This window comes from Ambystoma mexicanum, chromosome 1q (genome assembly GCF_040938575.1).
Source record: "Ambystoma mexicanum isolate Mex_15411 chromosome 1q, UKY_AmexF1_1, whole genome shotgun sequence".
In the NCBI taxonomy this organism is placed as follows: Eukaryota; Metazoa; Chordata; class Amphibia; order Caudata; family Ambystomatidae; genus Ambystoma; species Ambystoma mexicanum.
In genome coordinates, this window is record NC_090922.1 from 799780292 (window position 1) to 799799990 (window position 19699).

General features: G+C 46.6%; 1 protein-coding gene across 1 annotated transcript in view; it reads left to right on the top strand.

Annotated features, from left to right (window-relative positions):
- Nucleotides 1-19699, top strand: part of HMGCS2 (3-hydroxy-3-methylglutaryl-CoA synthase 2) — an 84695-nt gene that overhangs the window by 54250 nt on the left and 10746 nt on the right. The window contains exons 5-8 of the mRNA XM_069641392.1: nucleotides 2870-3038; nucleotides 3152-3322; nucleotides 5741-5847; nucleotides 13094-13219. Of these exons, the coding sequence (XP_069497493.1) occupies nucleotides 2870-3038; nucleotides 3152-3322; nucleotides 5741-5847; nucleotides 13094-13219 (573 nt within the window). The remainder of the gene's footprint in view (nucleotides 1-2869; nucleotides 3039-3151; nucleotides 3323-5740; nucleotides 5848-13093; nucleotides 13220-19699) is intronic.

Sequence of the window (19699 nt, forward strand, 5' to 3'; positions counted from 1 at the left end):
GGGTTGCAACTGCGGGTACCAGCGGTTGCAGTTGCCACCCATGGTGACCCCCAAATGACGTCCCTGGGACTGACGTGTGTGTATATAAACCTGTTGAGAGCTGGTAAACAACTCCAGCTTTGTCCTCCCTGCACACGTGTGCCAAGCATTATTGGTTAGGCTCATCGCCAAGGCAGGCTTCGCGATTTGGATTGTACATTCTTCAAATGTTTCCTGCCTAAACCATTTGTTCCTTATATTCTTTTTCCTCTTTCTGCTCTTTGGGGATTGTGGAAGTAAGGTATCCGTTAGAAGCACAAATGACTTACCTTGATAATTCTCTAGCCGATCACTTTGAGAACCAGGCGCTGCCTAGGTCTTGAGATAATCAGGCTGGACACACTTCAAAAGATAGGGCATCTGTGAGAGGATGACACATCCATCTGAGAGACTAGTAGCGACAGCTATTTATTCTTTACTGGTATTCACCCACTGTCTCTCAGCGTGATCCATAATGTCTCCTCGTCTGTCTTTGTTCAGTTACTGCCTTGTGTCTCATGATGTAAAACCCTACAACTGGTTTCTCTCGCTCTCCAACTATCTTTCTATACATGTCTCTTTTTTTTAATATATAAACACTTTCTCTCTATCTCTCACGTTCACCCTGTCTCAGTACCTGGGTAGCTGGCATGCTGGTGTGTCTGGCAGAGCCAGTGGGCAAATTGGACCATTTATATAGCACTTAATTCAAAATGAATCTCCTCTGGGTTTTTTGTTCTGATTTGACCTCTTCTATGGTGCTGTCTCACATCCATTCTATTTTCTTATTTGTCTTGATATAACTTGTCACTTGTGCTGGTTGTCCATTTCCTGTATAGTGTGCAGTAGCACCTGGAGCGTTCCAAGTGCCGAATGGGATTACCAAATAAATTATCTCAGACCCAAATAACCGAACAGACTCAAAGAATATGGAAAAATACAACTTAATTATCAGTTCAATTAAGTAGGGAAACCTGGTGAACAAACAGATTGTAGTTCACACACTCAACGCAATTCAATTACACAAAAGGTTTTATACCTCGATGTTCGTCAGCTATGATGTCATCCTGCGTGGCAAACAATAAAAACCTATCCAGCAGAGGGATTGGTTAAGGGAACATATATACCTATAGTTCATTTAAGTGTTAGTATCCTCATTGGCTGCTCCTTATCTGGTAGGCACGCCTTGAATAACCTCTAGCTATGTAAAATACAGATAATAGTAGAACAACAGCAGCGGATAGGCCTCTGCAACAATGTATAGCACACCATTACTTAGGCCCTCATGATTGGTTGGCACTCTCCTCCAACTTTGGGAATTCAGCTTGTTAGCAGCACGAAAGCATTGAAACCCAGGTGCAGGGGAATAACGTCAGACAACTGCCCTCCTTAGCTAATTAGCCTAGGCTTCTTCTTTGTAGTTGACCTTCCTGACTGTTCTCTTCCTCAGACCTTTAGAAGGGGTGAAGGTACACTGCTATCTTCGCCTGGAGCTTTATGAATAAGCCTTGTCTTCTGATCTCGTACCACGAGTGAGGAGACCATGATTCTGTCCATTCCGTCCTTTTTTTTAGTGCTATTTGATTCATTTATATTGGGCGCTATTACTCTCTGGAGACTCTGGAGACTTGGTTTCTCTGTCTTGCATATGATTTCTGCATCTTTGATTGTACAATACTTGGCACTCACAAATGTTCACTCCTTCATTTAATCTAAGAGAAATATTTCCTGCATATGTACCTTATCGTATTCGACTCCTTTTGTGCCTTGTAGTTGCTTCTTGCTGCGGAATCCTTGATTCTGAGCCAAACAAATATCCTTTGCTCTTGAACAAATCCATATTCCAGCGCCTGTCAGCTCTGCAGCTTTGGTCTTTCTCATCTCGAGGCTTCTCACTTACTATTATACGATGCTTACGTCCATCTTCTCAACATAGCTGCTTTACTCGTGTTATATTTCCAACTTTAGCAAGCTTCTATGTTGTCTTATCTACCATGCATTTCTGCATAGATACATCAACTGCATCTCTTGTTACTTCTCTTCTAAGTGTACATGGTTTTCTTCACATTCACATATATGTTTACTTTGTCACTTTAGTCACATCTTCTTTCTCTAGATAACCATATATCAGATTTAGTGCTTCCACATATATTCTCTTCTTCATGATGTTGCGTCACACCTGTCAGACTTTACTTATAGTTCTATGTCCAGTGGTGTCTGCAGACTCATGTCTACCGCATCAGCTGAGGATACATTTGATACGGCTGTCTGAGTGCATAGCATCTCTCATACAATCGATGTGCTATTGGGATGATACCAGGTGTAATACACAGTGTTCTCTTGCTGTTCTTCCAATATGACAGAGGTGACGGGGTGGGCTCTACGTAAATTTTCCTCGCTACAATAGTATGTCTGCTGGTTGGTTATTTGTTGTCTTGGTCCTCTGTTTTATACCAGTTAGGAGCGAGCTGTCTCTCATACTTCCGCTCCCTCTCCCTTCCAGTTTCCTATACTCCACACCTCATCTTTACTGCCTGGCTTTCAGTGAGTGTGCTACTGTTTGTCCTGCACATCCTTCACTCTGCCTCTCCGCATGCCTTCTTGGTTCTCTCCATCTTTAGCGGGTGTTTTGCTGTCGTTCAAGCCTGTCTCTCAGTGAGTGACTTCCTTCCAGCACCTTCTGCTTCGGTCGCTCCATTTGAAGCCACCCCTTGTACTGTTTCTCTTCTGCCTCACTCACCCCTTCCTTTCCAGTGCATTCATCGGTTCTTTTGCAGCCCAACCTTCTCCACCTGTCTCTCACTGGGTGCCCTGTTTTCCTCACACCTATCTGGCTCTTCTTCTATTCCAGATGGCGTCTCTGATCTCCTCACCCTGAATGACTTCCAGCACATGGTCTTCCACACGCCCTTCTGTAAGCTGGTGCAGAAATCCTTTGCTCGCCTGATGCTCAATGACTTCCTTAGTGACCCCAATGCCAACACCGAATCTGGGCTGTACCAGGGATTACAAGCCTTCAGGTGGGTCAAGATCCAGCTCCCGGCCCTTTTAGCTGGAGCTTTCTCACTGGTCTGTACTGACATTTGACTTGCCCTTTGCAAACCTCAGTGAATAACGTGTCTTCTCTGGACAGAAATGTAAAATTGGCAGAAACCTATTCCAACAAAGAGGTGGAGAAAGCGTTCCTGAAGGCCAGCCAAGGAATCTTCAACCAGAAAACCAAGCCATCTCTCCTGCTATCCACCCAGAATGGCAACATGTACACACCATCGGTGTATGGCTGCCTGGCCTCTGTCCTGTCACAGTGAGTACAAACCGGCATCAGATTCATGCAGAGGTAGGCCCAGAAGAGACACCAGAATTCATATACGTGTGGGGCAATCACAGGGCTACTAGGAGTATATGAAAACCGCAAGACGGGCTATCTCTGATGGGAAAGAAAGGGGTCAGATCATTTCTCTCATTCATGCTCTTTGTCTGATATTCCAGTTTACAGCACACACATGCATGCACATAGACACGCAAATGCATCCTTAACACCAATTCAGTTAGAACAATGATACATACAAGCTTTGCTTCACTCCCTGATTTAGCTGCGGGAGTTCCTGATACATCCATGAGTTTTGCGTTATGGGCACCTTGTGAATTGTTTAGCTGGTTGTGTGCTCCCATATTTAAGACACATAAATTAGATCGCTGATTAGATCATAGCATTGAAAATCATTGTTGCATCTTCTTACATCTGTGTACTTTATTGAGGATGGGTAATGGCCGAGCGCATCAAACGGTGCAGATAAATTGAGGAGTTCACTAACAATATGTTTAAACGCGAAAAACAACAGTGACTTCTATATACTCTTGAATTCCTGTGGTGATGACTGGGAAAGTAATCAGTGGGAAATTGAATGTGTGGGGTAGTTAGCTCCGAGATTGGATACTACTGTGGAAATGTATTGCTCCACCTACAAGCAGCCGTGCTTCCAGGTTGAGATGGCATTAGCTAGTAAGTGAAAATGGGAACATGGGTGAGGCCATTCCATGCATCCTGCATGGCACTAGTAGCCTAAAGACAGAGCCGCCAATACCCAAGAAGGAGCCGTGTATACTTGCCTCCCTCTTGGGATCACTGTCTCATCTGATCACTGTGTCATTGGATTGCTCATACTCTTGGTATTGCTGTTTAATCTGATCACTTGTACTCTTGGATCAATGTCTTGCCCAATCACTTCATACTCTTGGGGAGCACTGTCTCATCTGATCACTCATACTCTTGGGAGCACTGTCTCATCCGATCACTCATACTCTTGGGAGCACTGTCTCATCCGATCACTCATACTCTTGGCATCACTGTCTCATCCGATCACTCATACCCTTGGGGAGCACTGTCTCATCTGATCACTCATACTCTTGGGAGCACTGTCTCATCCGATCACTCATACTCTTGGGAGCACTGTCTCATCCGATCACTCATACTCTTGGGAGCACTGTCTCATCCGATCACTCATACTCTTGGGGAGCACTGTCTCATCCGATCACTCATACTCTTGGGAGCACTGTCTCATCCGATCACTCATACTCTTGGGAGCACTGTCTCATCCGATCACTCATACTCTTGGCATCACTGTCTTGTCTGCTCACTCATACTCTTGGGATTACTGACTCATCTGATCGCTCATGAATTCAGGAATAAAGAAGAGGGTTTAGAAGAAAATGTGTATTTCATCATTGGGGAGACTGAACAGGATGAAAACACACTGTCACAAGATGAAAAACCTGTTAGCAAGCTTGACTTCAGTTACCGGCGTGAAAGCCTTTGCAAAAGAAGGCATTGTCACCAAAAACACAACTGAAAGCTGCAGCGGAAATACATGTTATACATTTTATTTGGCGAAAATGGAATTTTAGAAAAAAAAACTTGATAAAATACTGGAACACAGCATCAGTGTTCACACATAATCAGCCTCAATAATGTAGTAAAAACACAGAATAAGCTTTCACATTCACTCTTGGTGACATGAATATTGGTCATCAGCTAGGGTAATCCTAGAGAAGCACACAATGTTGCTGCGACATACAACAACAACATGGTCTCTTTTAACCAGTTGCCTAACTTCACAGAATATATCAGAGATTGAAAAGCTCCAAGGCGTTGGTGGGTACAACATTTTGAGCTAAAGTCATGAATAATAAATAGGTTGAGGCATTTAGGTTCAGGGTAGAGGGTATCAGGTATTAATATCGCCATATATATGGTCGCTGTAAATAATATCGGCGGGAAAATGTTGTGGCGATATTATTTAGGTGACCATATATATGGGGACAGGGGCAAAACAACCAAAAAAAAATATTTAAAAAAAGAAAATATTAAAAAAAAAATGGGGTTGCGGGGGTGTCCCCCGCATGTTCCATGCAATAATGTTGCCACAAAAAACTGCCATTTTTCGGCGAGATTTTTGCATGGCGAGATTTTTGTGGCGACATTATTACATGGAACCGGGTAGACACGTTATCTTTGCCTTAATAGCAACTTTGTCTGAAGATCCATGGAAGAGTATGTTTAGAGTGTTTGGCTGCATCATTAGTCACTAGATACTCTTGTAAGAAAGTTGAGGTTGATGGGCCAATGTCACTCTTTCTATATGCTAATCATGTATCTGTGTAAACTGATACGGGTCGGTGAAGGGGAAGGCATGAAGGATATCCTGCTCTTTCTCCTCTACAGATACTCTGCTCAGCAGCTTGCCGACACAAGGATCGGGGCATTTTCCTATGGATCTGGGTTAGCAGCAAGCATGTTCTCTTTTAGAGTATCTCCAAACACTGCACCAGGTGAGTGTTTCTTGCTCTGCTAGCGCATCCTATCTTCACTTTTCTTTAAACAACTCTAATTCTGAACTCAGTATCCCCAATCCTATTGCACAATCCATCCCACACCAACATTTCTCTGCTGTTCTATATAGTCTGATCTATTAATGCAAGTTTTTGTTTTTATCAATGAGGCTCAGCACCTTTGGCCATATAACACATACATCATGTCCAAAATGTTCCAAACCAGTGCTTTGGGTCAGGGACTTGGGTTTCCTTCTTGCTAAGATTGTGTCTCTTATCAGCTGTCCATGAGGTTTCTTCAAGTCACCTAAATGAGGGCATTAATATGCAACATGGCTTCCGAGGCAGCCAACATAGCAGTCCCCGAGGTCACGTGGGTGCATAACTCAGCAGCACATTTCTTTGAGGGTGGTGCACTTTCTGCCTACATGTAAGAAGGTCCAACTCGAGTGACTGTCTGAGCTGTACAAGTCCTACCACACAGTGTCTCAACCATTCCTTGTGGCTCCATTTAAACTGCACAATCCTGTGAGCACCCCAGCTCTGGTCGTCCTCTGTTGCTCACTATCCAAACCGGTGAGCCCGAAATGTGCCCTGTCCGTAACACCAACAGCATTGGGAAGAGCTTTCAACCTATTACAATGTGAACATGATGAGGATCTGCAAGACGATAGCCAGCACCTGTGTACAATATCATCCCCACCCCATACACTTTCTGATCTCCATGCCTCCTTTCACACCATCAAACTATGAGCCCACCCAAGTTCTCTAGAGAGCCCGCCAACCCAAAGCATCTAACCTGGTGGTAATTGAACAATGCAAAGCAGTTTGGCTCAAGATGCTAAATCAATGCTCAAACCTCACATTGCCAAGCTACTGAATGCATCCCCCAATGGGGTGTTGTATATGGCCGTCTTGAACATGCCATAACAAACCCCCTTTTGAAGCGACACTCTGCAGATCCTAAGGAACTCCCTTTCTTTCATCCAATCTCCAACCCTTCACATCAAACGTAGTGCTGGAGGGTGAAGTGCCCAGCATGCTACAGGTGTTCGTGGACTTCAACTTGACCCGCATTCTGGCTTTCCAAGGGCACGTGGCAAGTGGAAGTGAATCCATGCTTCTCTCCACACTCAATGGTAACCAGTCAGCATCCGTCATTCTCCTGCATCTCGCTGCACCCTCAGCGCAAGGCTATGAGAAAAGGTTGGGGTACAGGGACTTACTCTGGAATGGATCATATCTTTACTTCGAACTGACCGATAGCCAGCAGGTTTGTACAGACATAGTTCATTCTGATATAATGGTGGCTGCCACATGACTCCTCCATTTCTATGGTAGTTGTTATCTCACATCATCATGTTTGACCACCTTCAGTTACACCCCGAAACTAAATGCACCCTCAGCCACATGCAGGGCTCTTGCACTCCTTCTGTCATCACAGGGTGCCTGGATCACCTATCCTTCTGCATTAAGGAAGTGCCCTCTGCCCAAAAGAAGAGAAGACCAAGCCACTAGCAACTGGGGGAGACCCTGTAAAACCCCACAAATATGATGCAAATAGAAGAAGACGTGGGCATCACATTTGATGGTGTGATATTATTTTACCTCTAGATGAAGCCAGTGGTCAAAAAGCCAAACATCCACCTCCATGTGATAAGAGGGCTGTTCCCTTTGCTGCCGTTGAACAACTGAATGGAGCCAACCAGATTGCGGGTACATCCTTGGCTAGACTAATGTAACAGCCTTTACAATGGGTTATCCAAGACACACATTATGGCACAGCAGCGGATGCAGAATATGGTGGACCAAATTTCCTTATTGTGAAAGTAGCACATAAGACCTGACTTAAGATCCTTCCACGGGCTCCCAGTGACACACAGGGTCAAACTGAAAGGGATATGCACCGGGCACGAGGCCTTAAGAGAGAATGGTTCTAAATACTTCCAGGAAGTGACAAATCCAAATGATCAAGGCACGCGGCACTACCCTGCCAGTAGATATTTAGGTGAATGGGAAACTCAGCAGAACAAGCCAAAGCACAGGTCCCGCTGTTCTATAATAATCTTTAACAGACTCTGAGTACGAGGATGATCTGAAACAAATTCAGAAAAGACATAAACACGCCCTGTTCAGATTGGCATCCAGCCACAAGCGACAATAAGGAGGTCTGACTTGTTGGGGTATACAGTCGTTTGGAAGACAGGCGGTTTTTTGATGGAATTTTTATGGAAAAAGGTATACACAGGTGGTGTGCTTCAAAACGCTTCAAGGTGGGAAGAGAACAAGGGAATGCAGTAATCATTGTTTGGCCTTGTAGTTTCCGAATGATCTATACAGAAAACCTAGCATACTAGGCCTGAAGGCATTTCTCAGACTGCAAGTGCATGAAGTGTTACAGTTGCGACCAAGCTAAGAAGGGGGGACACAAGAAGGGTGGGGGGGACAGGACAGGCAAACTAACTAGTACTAGTACATTTAGTTCATGCATGCGTACAGATCGAGGTGTGAGGGAGGGGGTTTGGGGGGAACAAGCGCTTCCAGTCCAGCAGGGCCCTGGGCTAAGTACAGAGAGGTTGCCCCGCTCATGGAGCGTAAGCTGATAGTGCAATAATGTTGAACATAGTGCAGCGGCGCAGAGGCAAGCGCAAAAGACTGACAGGGGAGCCTGGGACCTGTAAGGCTCTGGAGTTGAACCAGGCAACCAGTCAGCTAAAACTGAACAGAGTTAGGATGGTGAAGGAGGAAGGAGGGTGGAGAGAAAAAGAATGGAGGTTAGCAGCGGAGAGGGAGAGAGGGGGAAGAGAAGAGGAAGGTCTTGAGGAGTTTCCGGAACTTAAGGTACTCCGGCTCAAGACGGAGAGAGGCAGGGAGGATGTTCCAGAGGGGGGCACCTGCAGAGGATAAAGATCTACCCCCAAAACTCTGTTTATGAAAGCGGCTCACCCGCAGAGATTTGGAGGAGGATGAGTGGAATTCTCTAGAGGGAGAGTATTTAAGAAGAGAGCATTGTAGAAAGTGCAGGCCCCCAGCCCCAGAAAGCCTTCTTGATTATGCAGAGGGTCTTGAACTTGATCCTTGCAGCCACGAGGAGCCAGTGGAGGGATTTCAGTGCCAGAGAGATGCAGTCATTGAGCTGGAGACCAAGGATAAGTCTTGCGTTCTGTTCTGGATGAGTTCTAGAGGACGAAGAGTAGAAGTAGAAAGATTGAGAAAGAGGCTGTTTCAGTAGTCCAGCATAGAGAGAACCAGGGCTCTCGAGGTGGTGAGCCTCTGGGGGAAGTGAGAAAAAGTAGAATACCTCTGAGGAGGTGCAGTTGGTAGTGGGACTTTTTGGAGATGTCTGAGATGTAAGAAGAGAATGAGAGAGTGGAGTCGAAGATGACCACTAGATTTTTTGCCTCATTGGTAGGTCTGAGCGTACGGTCAAGGGAGGCCAGCCAGTGTGAAAGTGGGAAAGCAGGCTCAGGGGTCCAAATGCGGACGATCTGTCTTACTGGCTTTCAGGTAGAGATCGTTAGCCACACACCAAGACTGAATTGCTGACAGTCAGGGATGAGCGAGGAGGAGGAGGCTGATGGTAGCCTGAAAGAGAGCTGTGTGTCGTCTGCATAACACTGAAAGGTAAAGGTAGAGATCCTCTGGTCCAAGGGGGCCATGTAGATATTGAAGAAACAGGGGATAGGTCAGATCTCTGGGGGGCATGACAAGTAGAGAGAGTGATAGAGGAGAGAAAGGACCCAAGTTCCACCTGGGAGGGCCGGTCAGAGAGAAGGGAGGCGAGCCATGCCAGGGTCTGATTTATGATCAGGATGTTGTGGTTTACCATATCGAAAGCAGAAGAGAGGTCAATAAGAATGAGGACAGAGGGAAAGTTAGAGTTGAGATTTGAGCACAGGTCTTCACGGGTGTTCAGAAGAGCAGTTTCTAAGCCTCTGGATGTTCTAAAGCCAGACTGATGGTGATGGAGGCAACCAACAGATTCGGTGTGGAGGGTATGTTGAGTGATAGCCAGCTTCTCCATTAGTTTTCCCAGGAAAGGGGTGATGGAGATCAGGTGATAGTTTGCCAGAATAGACAGGGCAGCAGAGGGTTTTTTGAGCAGGGCGTGCACAAGTGAGTGCTTGAGAGGAGAGGGGAAAACTCCAGTGGCGAAAGAGCTGTTGCAGAGGTCGGCTAAGACTGGAGCAAGAGTGTCAATATTGTCCTGATGGTTTTGGAGGGTCAGGGTCCACCTGTTTGCAAGAGGCTATCATAGACCAGACTTGTCTAGATACCTCATCAGGTGTGACCAGGGAGAGGGAGCAGAGAAAAGGGGGCGGGGTCGGGGTGACTGAAGTGGATCCAAGAAATGTCCTGTGTTTTGGTGGTAAAATGTGCAGCCAGGGCTGAGAAAAGGGCCTGGGTGGGTGCAGTAGAGAATGCAGCAGTAGTAGGGTTGGCCAGTTCCTTGCAGACTTTGAAAAATGTGGCCGTGTTGTTAGATGCCACGGAGAAGTAGGCTTGAATGTAGACTCTTTTCCTGGAGCGGATGCAGAGTCTATACTGCCTTTGAAGGCGGCGGCAGGCCAGTTTATCAGAGGTACACACCTTAAGATCCCCATTTCCATCCAGCTGCTCTGCTCTTGCGTTTAAGGGCAGCCAGATTGGAGTCGTACCAAGAGTTGCACTTTTTGGCAGGCATCAGACAGACCCTCAATGGGCAAGAATGTCATGAGTGTTGGAGACGGAACGGTGAAAGTTAGAGAGGGCTGTATCAGGGTGGGAGTCAGCCGCAGGAGTAGAAGGAGGAGAGTAGGCAGAGCCAAAGGCAGCCACTGACGCTCTTTTCATGGGTCATTTGACCTTGAAAGCAGGAGGTGGTGTAGGGTGTGCCATTGCTAAAGGAGAAGCGAGCTTCACGTGAGAAGAGAGAAGAGAATGATCGGTCCAAGAGAGTGAGGTAGTGAGAGGAATAGAGAGTGGGATGTCTTTGGAGATGAGAGCATCCAAGGTGTTGCCAGCAGTGTGTGTTGGACCAGAGGGTAGAATGGAAAGAGAAAGGGAGTCGCACAGGTTGCGGAAAGATCCTGAAGAGGCCAGAGGATCAAGATGGATGTTAAGATCCCCCAGCAGGAGGAGTTGGGAAGAGGAGGAAAGAAGAGAAGGGGCCAGGTCAGCCCATTCGGACTGGCTCAGCAGCTCATAGAAGGTGGCCAGGGTACGAGTGGTGACAGGCGAAAGAGAGAGCCTGCAGATGAGGCATTCAAAGGAGGAGTAGACCTGAGTGGGAATAATGAAAACAGGGATCCACTCAGGAAAGATCAAGGCTACTCCACCTCCTGGCGTGTTGGGCCTGGGCACAGAGAGGATCTTGTAGCCTTCAAGGAGAAGAGTGTCTAAATTTGTGATAGGGCTGTCCTTAAACCATGTCTCAGTGAGAGCAAGAACATCAAGGTCCAGGAGTTCAAGGAGGTGGCAGACATCAGAGGAGGGCTTGACTGCAGAGCGAGAGTTTAGTATGCCAACGTGGAACAGGTTGCCACTTCTTTGGAATGACTTACGGGGGGTGCAGAGCAGGGGACAGAGGTCCCCTAGTAAGCAGCAAGAGTTCCTGAGCGATAGAGGTAGGAGGAGGCAGAGGAGGCAAGGATGAAAGGGGTGTCAGTGTGGAGGGTGCAGGCAAGGGAGCCAGGATAGTTAAAGATGGCAAGGGAGCCAGTGTGGGAGGGGCCGCAGGAGGCAAGAGAGCTCCAGATGCGGCGGCAGTGAGTGGCCAGGGCAGCAGGGTGGAAGAGGCTGATGAGGTTGTTAGTGTAGTGCGAGTAGGCAAGGGATCCTGTATAGTTGAAAGCGACAAGGGGGGAGTTGTGAGGAAAGTGGTGAGGTAAGTAGGAAGCAAGGTAGCCAAGGTGGACATAGTTGGCAAGGGAGCATGGGCGGCCGTAGAAGTAGGTGACAAGGAAGCCCGTGAGGAAGAAAGAGGAAAGTTGATAAGGCGAGGAAGGAGCCTATCAAAAAGTAAGAGGTTGAGTTGAGACCCTTGTGCCAGGATGGTACCATTTCAATAGACATTTATGATGGCCCTGCAGGTGGAAAAGGAGGCAAGACGGGCCTCCCAGCGGGTGCCACCATTTATGTGTGAGGAAGAGTAAGGAGAGAGCAGAGCAGCCATATGGAGAATCCGCAGGTCGGGAGAAGGAACAACAAAGAGGATGTTGGTGAGAGTCTCTCTGGCGGAAGCACTGACGTAGGTGTCAGTGATAGGAAGTCCAGGGTTGGAGGCCAGTATGTCCTTCTTGAGTTTCTTCCTGCCAGACTTAGTGAGAGGTGAAGGATAGGAGATGGAGAATCAGTTCGAGTAGATGGGGGAGATAGAAAGCGCCATATTAAGGGGCACAGAGTGTCGTACACTTAACCAGGCAGAGCAGTTAAGGTACATGGGTGGAGGTGGGCAAGGAGGGAGCAAGCGCACAGGGAGACACAAACAGGATAGGGAAGAGACAATGGGAAATGAAGAGGCTGAGGGAACTGATAACAGACCAGGACTGAGGGGTAACCAGTCAGCACATTCCCATGAAAAGCATGATGTGAACACACCAAAAAAGGTTTTAGAGACAGCAATAACACCAATGCAGGATGTGAACACAGCTAAATTAAATTTTTTAGACCAGCATCAAAACCATAAAAGAAGAATCAAAACATGTAGGGTGTGAGCGCAGCTAAATTTGATTTTAGATACCAGCAGCAAAACCAATGCAGGATGTAAGCACAGCTAAATTTGATTTTTTTAAAACAGCATCACAAAATGTAACTCCAGATTCCTATAACCCAGCGCCACATCAGTGGGCTGTGAATGATCATTGCGTAGTAATGGCTCTTGCACCAAAACAAGGATTGGACACGATGACGATCAAAGAGGCCCGGCCACATTCATAGAACAACGAAGCAGAGTGGTGGACAGGGTGATGCATACGGTCCTGCTAAATGTGTAAAGCAAAGATTCCTGCGGCACAGCTGGATGGACATGATAACTGGGCACCACAATCCGTTGGGCCCTAGTACATTATTAAAGCGATGGATCTGCACCACAGCAGGGAGAGTTGGATATAATGTTTGATGCATATAGTTCCGTCCGACTCTACAGTGCTTTGAATTCTATTGTGTTGGATCCTCTATTTCTGACAATGCAAATTCTTTATTCACCTATTGCACAGCTGGTTGTTAGTTATCATATAACACGTTATATGTCTGTTACCTCCATTAGATTCCCCTCTAACCCAGCTGTTGTCCAGCCTCTCAGATCTTCCTGAGCGCCTAGAGTCCAGGAAACCGGTCAAGCCCGATGACTTTGCAAACATCATGAAGTTGAAAGAAGAAACCCATCATTTAGGTATGTATGAGGACCACTTCAGCAGACAAAAAATGGTTGGCAGGCTCGAACAGATACAGTCTGAAGCGAGCAGCACACTGATGGATGCAGTGTATGTAAGCAGAAACTGTGCGGATGGCAGAGCTCTAGGAATGGCTCTCCGTCAATGTCCTCAGAAGCCACAATGAAGCCAATAGCATGGACTGAGTAAGTTGAAAGTATCAAATATAATGAATGGAAATAGACACATTACAAGTTTGGTCAAACTAGTTTACCATTACTTGGTCCCCTCTATTTACAGTGGAATTACTAACGGTGGCAAGGCAGTGTTAGCCCTCATCCTTTGAGCCCATAAGACTCCCTGGGGATTTTGTCGAATTTACCACAAGCACCTATTCCGTTGCAGTAAATCCGACAGTTTTTGGAGGTCTTACCTCCAGCTGTATGCTGGAGATTCATTTTCCATGTGACCTCTGAGGTCGGAATCCAGCCTTGTGGGAAACTATCAGTAAAGTAGCAGTAAATCTATAGCTACCACTTTTCTGCCATTTTTACCAGACCACAGACCTCGTAATAAGGCCCAATGTTTTCTCCACTCAAAAAATATCTAAACACAAGAATCATGAAATCATGGTGAGGAGGGATGGATATTTTTTTGCTTAAGATTTGTGTTTTGCGTTGAGTTAAAATATTACAATTATTTGGTTTGGGGTTCTGCCACGGTTGCTCTTAGTTCCTACACGCCTTCCCTCCGGTCTGTCGCTTTGGGTTCCTCTGGGTTAGTCTGCATTTTATCAGTGCTACCCTGTGCTCCCCCATAGTTACTGTAGAGTCTATGATTCTTAATTTGGGTTCCCCCAAATCACTGCCTTCTGCTATGTACACTGCATGCTAATACTCCAGTGAACACAGTGTGGTCCATTTTTAGTTTGCTCGTACGGCTCTAAGTGGGTACTGGCAATGCCATTTGGGGTGATTGTGTATGGAAGTGGGGGCATTAGTTGTTGGTGATCTGCATAATTTGCTGCCAGTGAGGGTCTGTAGGATGTGTCGATGTTTGTGTGTGGTGGAAAGGTAGGTGGTGTGCCAGCCATCCGCAGAAGGCAAAACTTGAAGGTGCACCGGGCAATGAGGCTTCAGAAATCCATGAGCGAGTGGCGCGTCTTGGCAAAAAGAATCTGAAAATAAAAGAAATAAAGAGTTGGAGTTTAAAAAAGTGTGATGACATTGACGTTTCAAGCCCTAGCATACACTCATGAAGAGGATGAATAGCACCACTCAATGTAATGTTCTGGTTTCATACGTGTACTGGGGGCAAAGGGATGCCCCAGCTGGCAACCAGATCCCCCAGCGGCTCCATGTATAACGACATGGTTGAGCTGACCTACGAACATAAAACCAGTGGTGATATAGATAAGGAAGAACAGGCGTTCCCATCATACATACAATGGTAAATAAGTCCAACTGGGCCTGAAGATGGACCCCACAATATTGTGGTGACTTACATTTTAAATACAAATAACATTGAACAGTGCAAGGCGGAACAAATGCTTAACATTTGCAATACGAAACATTAAAATAATGCATTAATTCAGTGGAAGTGGGTAGGGAAACAGATTTACCTGTGGTGGTGCAAAGGATTCTGGGTATACAAATAGGTTTGAATGAGTTGGCCTTTCTTGTGCTCACGGGCTGGTTTCCTCTTTCATATCTACGATTGTCCTGTCAACTGCTTAGATTGCAGAGTAGATGCAAGGGAAAGACACACATTAGAGTCCTCCTACAGTACCATAAGCAAGGGACACCAGTGCTCCCCTATTGTATTGTACTTGTCATTTGCATAGCACCAATGCTACCATTGTTATAGTTTCAATGCGCTGTTGGTGGGAACGGCCTTGGAGGACCAAAGTCCAGAGTGTTGGTGGTCCTGAGGCACGATTATGATGCGTGTGTGCATTTGGCTGATGAAGGCTCATATGGGCTGGCCAGGCTTTGGTAGAAAAGCAACCCATTTAGTCAGGCATGTGGGTGGGTGCCGAGATGAATGGGGGTGGCGTCAGTGCTAGTGACTCGCTATGTGTTCAGCATGCCCAAAATGATCTTAGGACTGTGCTGCATTCTGCTGTCAGGAGGTGGAGAGGCGTAGTTGGGTGTAGGTAGGCAGAGAATTTATGTGAACAGCACAACCACTTTGTTTGTTATAGTTCTTGCTGTATACCGATGTGTGTGGTTAGCCATACCTGCGGCCAGTGGAGTGGTGTATTATACATGCCATTGCCACCAACTGGAGGCACTTTGATGTTACAACACCGGTTTAGGTATTTGACTTCTTCTGTTGGTTCTTGCAGCTGTGAAAGAAATGTCTAGCAGCAATGACAGTCTATGTTCCAACTAATCACCACGGGAGGCCAGATTCTTCTATGTGAGTTAGGTGTTCAAATGAGGTGGAGGAGGCGTTGGTTCTATCTCAAAAACCGCTGTGCTTCTAGTGCTATTGGTATTAGCCCTTTTTCTGTTTATTTGCCACGTGTGATGTTTCTGAATTCTGTCATGTTACATGTGAGACTGATGTGAATCAGCTAGTGGTGCTTTGAGGGAAGGAATTGTCATGCGTGCATGAGAGAGTGTGTGGTCTGGGCCGCCGTGAACAGTCAGCACAGTCAGGTGTTTGGAGCAAAAAGCTCAGGGACGCCATGAATGCAGCCGGTCCCTCCTGAGAAGACAGTTCATATACTTTGGGTTAATGGAGTTTTCAGGAAGGAGCCAGGTTTTGAGGGCTTTTTTGAAGGAGAGGTCGTTTTTGGTGCGGCAGATGTGTAGAGGAAGAGAGTTCCAGATGATGGGCGCTAGGATAGAGAAAGCTGAGCCCTCAACTCTGTTGGAGTTGTGCGGTGGGATAGCCAGAAGCCGAGCGGAGCCCAATCAAAGGTTTCTGGGGGCTGATAGTGATTATTTTGTTCTGAATGAACTCAGGTTCTGACTGATGGAGAGCTCAGTGTGTGATGTACATGTCTTTGAAGGTTACTCTTAGGCTAACTGGGAGCTACTTCAGGATTCTGAGGTCAAGGAGCAGTCTGGCTGCTGTGTTTTGGATACATTGAAGATTCCTTAACTGGCATGCTAAGATAGAGGGGGTTGGCATAGCCCAGGCAGGAGATGACAAAGGCCAGTTGTTTGTGCCCTCCCCGACTTACACGTGCAAGAAAATAAAACAGACACACCCCGGGCGGGGAATAAGGCAAAGAGAGCAGGCTGCGAGAGTCCAAGGAAAAGTTTATCTACATCTCTGAGAGCGCTCTGGCCAGATTAATGTTACAGTACATTATATAGGCACACTGACATATCTAACATATGATGCTACGTTGGACCTGGATTGGTCAGCCAGGGTGGTGTCTTAGGTGTGGGCATCATCTCTTCCTACGGGTTGGTTGCTTGGTTGGCGGGAGGATGGACGTCAGATATCTGTGCTCCAAATGGGTGAAGGTCAGGTCGCCGTGAAGCAGGGTGGTCACTATCTAAGCTAATGAATTAATTCTAAATAATGCATGCACTAAATAATGGTTGATCAAAGACTCTCAGTTGCTTATCATGTCACTATACAAATCACACAGGTGTCTATATCATCTATAACATTTGGGTTATACAGGTCACAGGTTTAAGGGTCTTGACCACTATAATACTCTCATTGAACTGTGGGGTTAGTCTCACAAGGATCTTAGATATGTGGTATTTGTTAGTATTAGGCACGATATACTGTGGCAGGGGTCTAATGTTAGTTGGGGGTCTGCTGGGTGGGCATCATAGCATGGACAGCGGTCTGGCACATGAAAGGAATATCTTGCAGGGACACAGGGTCAGAATGGCAGTAAGTTTCCATCAGCGAGGGTGCGGGGGAAAGGACACGTTTGTGGAGATGAACGAGCTATGTGCTTAATTCATGCTGGTTCACATGCAGGACAGTGATCTCAGAGGAAGACTGATGTGATACATTTATTAGTTGTTGCAAATACCTCCGGCTTCAGCGCGAGAATGGGGCCCTGGAGTTTTCCAGTCAGAGTGGGAACTAAGGTGGGGGCCATGTGCTCTGTGTGCCTGATCGCAGTAAGGAGAGGGAGAGAAGCATTTTGTACTATCGCAGTGAGGCCTGGTCACCAAGATGGAGTCGAAAGGGGGCACAAAAGATGGATGCCCTGTGTCCTGCTCAGTGGCCCCAGCTACACGAAAGTCAACGAAAGTTAAATTCGCATAAGGGCAAGGGGCGAACCCACCACTGGAGGCACTTGGTCTGAGCTTTGTACTGAGAAGTGAAGGCAGAGAGGGGCCTGCTGGCCCCTCGCTCCCACACACAGTATTGCGGAAACCTTTTGAGGGTAAGTGAAGTACAGAAAGATTCATTTTAGGATGTGTAAGTGGAAGTGGCAGTTGCTGGACACTTGATGTGCTTGGAGAGGGAAAGGTCTGTGTCCGTGGTGCATCCAAGAATTTTGTCTTCTGTGGAGGGGTCAGGTGGGGCTCGCAGGGCAGGCGGCCACGGTAGTGGTTGTGGGATTAGAGCAGTTTGGCCACATATGAGGATATCCGATTTGCCGGGAATGAGGATTAGGTGGTTGTTAGTCATCCAGTCGTTAATCTCTAAGAGGCAAGAGGTGAGGTCCGGGAGAGGCAAAACATGGTTTTTGGGGATTTTGAAAATGATCTGCGTATCGTCTGCGTAGTTGTAGCAAGTATGGTCATGTGAGTGGATGAGGGCTGGTAGGGGGCTCTGGTAGAAGTTGTAAGGAGGAGATAATTGGCTTCTGTGAAGAGGCCAAGTTGCTTATATGCCGAGCGACCAATTAGTTTGACAAAGAAGCGGGTTATGGAGATTGGGCAGTAGTTAGATGGGGAGAGGAGGGTGAGGCTGTTTTTTTTTTAGAAGCGTTTTACATGAGGGGTTTTGAATGCTTTTAGGAAAATGCCTGATATGAGCGAGTTATTTAGAATTGAGTGGGCTATGCTGCTAGCACAGGTGGATGAGGGGTTCTTTTTTAGAAGAGAGGGAGGCAAGGGTCTCCAGGCGAGCCTGAGGGTCGGCTAAGTGCTAGTAGGTTGCTGAAGTCAGTCGGAGAAAGTGGGGAGAAGGACGAGAAGGTGGGTCAGGCGGGATGGGAGGGGGTGGAGGTTGAGGGGTATCTAGGTGTGGGTGGCGGGATCAAAGCTAGTTTTGAGGTTATGCTGTGGTGTCTTTCAAGTGCCACGTTATGAAAGTAGTTTGAGAGCTCATCGCAGAGAGCTTGTGAGTTCGAGGGTGGCGGGGGGGGACAATAAGCAACAATGGTTGACTGTGGGGAAAGGGTGGCAAAATGTCACTGTCCCAGGGCATCAAATGCCAGGCTCCCTATAGACAGGTTTGGCTCTGCATTAAAGTTCTCTTCCACAGATGTTTCATCTGCACAGACAAATGGACAAATGTCATAGGGGCAGCCCAGCTCTCCTTGCCTTTGCAAGGCTTCAGGCTGCTGTGGAATTGCCTGACCTTCTTATAGTGCTAGTTCACCCGTGCCTTGACAATCACTTCCTACAAAGTTTGATTCAAGCAAACCGACTTCCTCTACTGCAGAGAAACCGTTCCTCCGTCCAGTTGAGTCCCACTCCCCATCTGGACAGGGTGCGCCCTCTGGAACGATGCACTGTGGAGTGGAATCCAACAACACCCTCAATCTTTCCCCAAACCCCCAATCTGGGTGCATCGTGCCCCTCCTCCCTTGGTTGACTGGGCCAGGTTGCACCCAGTGGTAGAGTCAGTCTCTTCCTCTTGGTACTATCTAGGAGAGTAAGACATGATCCACCCGACTCACAGTATCGCTCAACAATCACCCCCTCGCCGAGCCCCTAGTACCTAAAGGCCTGGGTTACCCACCAGACTCACACTCACTCTTTACAATTTTACGTGATTTCTTTGATAAGCCAGAGAGAGCTGAAACCAGGGACGCACTTAGAAATAAAGTCCTGTCCTGGCTACACACCAAAGGGGGTCCAGGTTGTGTTAGAGCACAGGACTTTAGACTTCTTTGAAGGATGTATATTAAGGACTGGTGCTCTGGGAATAGCACTGACTGCACTGTTATAGGCTGTGGCCAGAGCAAGTTTCCTTTATTTCTTGGTCAGTGTAAGAACTTGAGCAACATGGTATCGGCCTCCAACCTAAGGATTGTGCTTAATTCTGTATTATTTTCCCTACTGGATTTTTTGTTATTCTTTTAGACTTTTTATAGCTGCGTTTAATGTTGTATGTTTGTTCTGCTTGTTTTTAGAGTCCTGATGCCTTCGGTACAACTTTGGCAATCAAATAAATAAATAAATAAATAAATAAATAAATAGATAAATAAATAAATAAGAAAATAAGATGATGTCCACCCCATTATGTACCTGCTCAGTCTAAAGTACTCCATCCCAATGTGCACTTGATTCGTAAAGCCCCCAGTGCTGCAATGTAAATATAAACGAGTTAAAATGATCTTT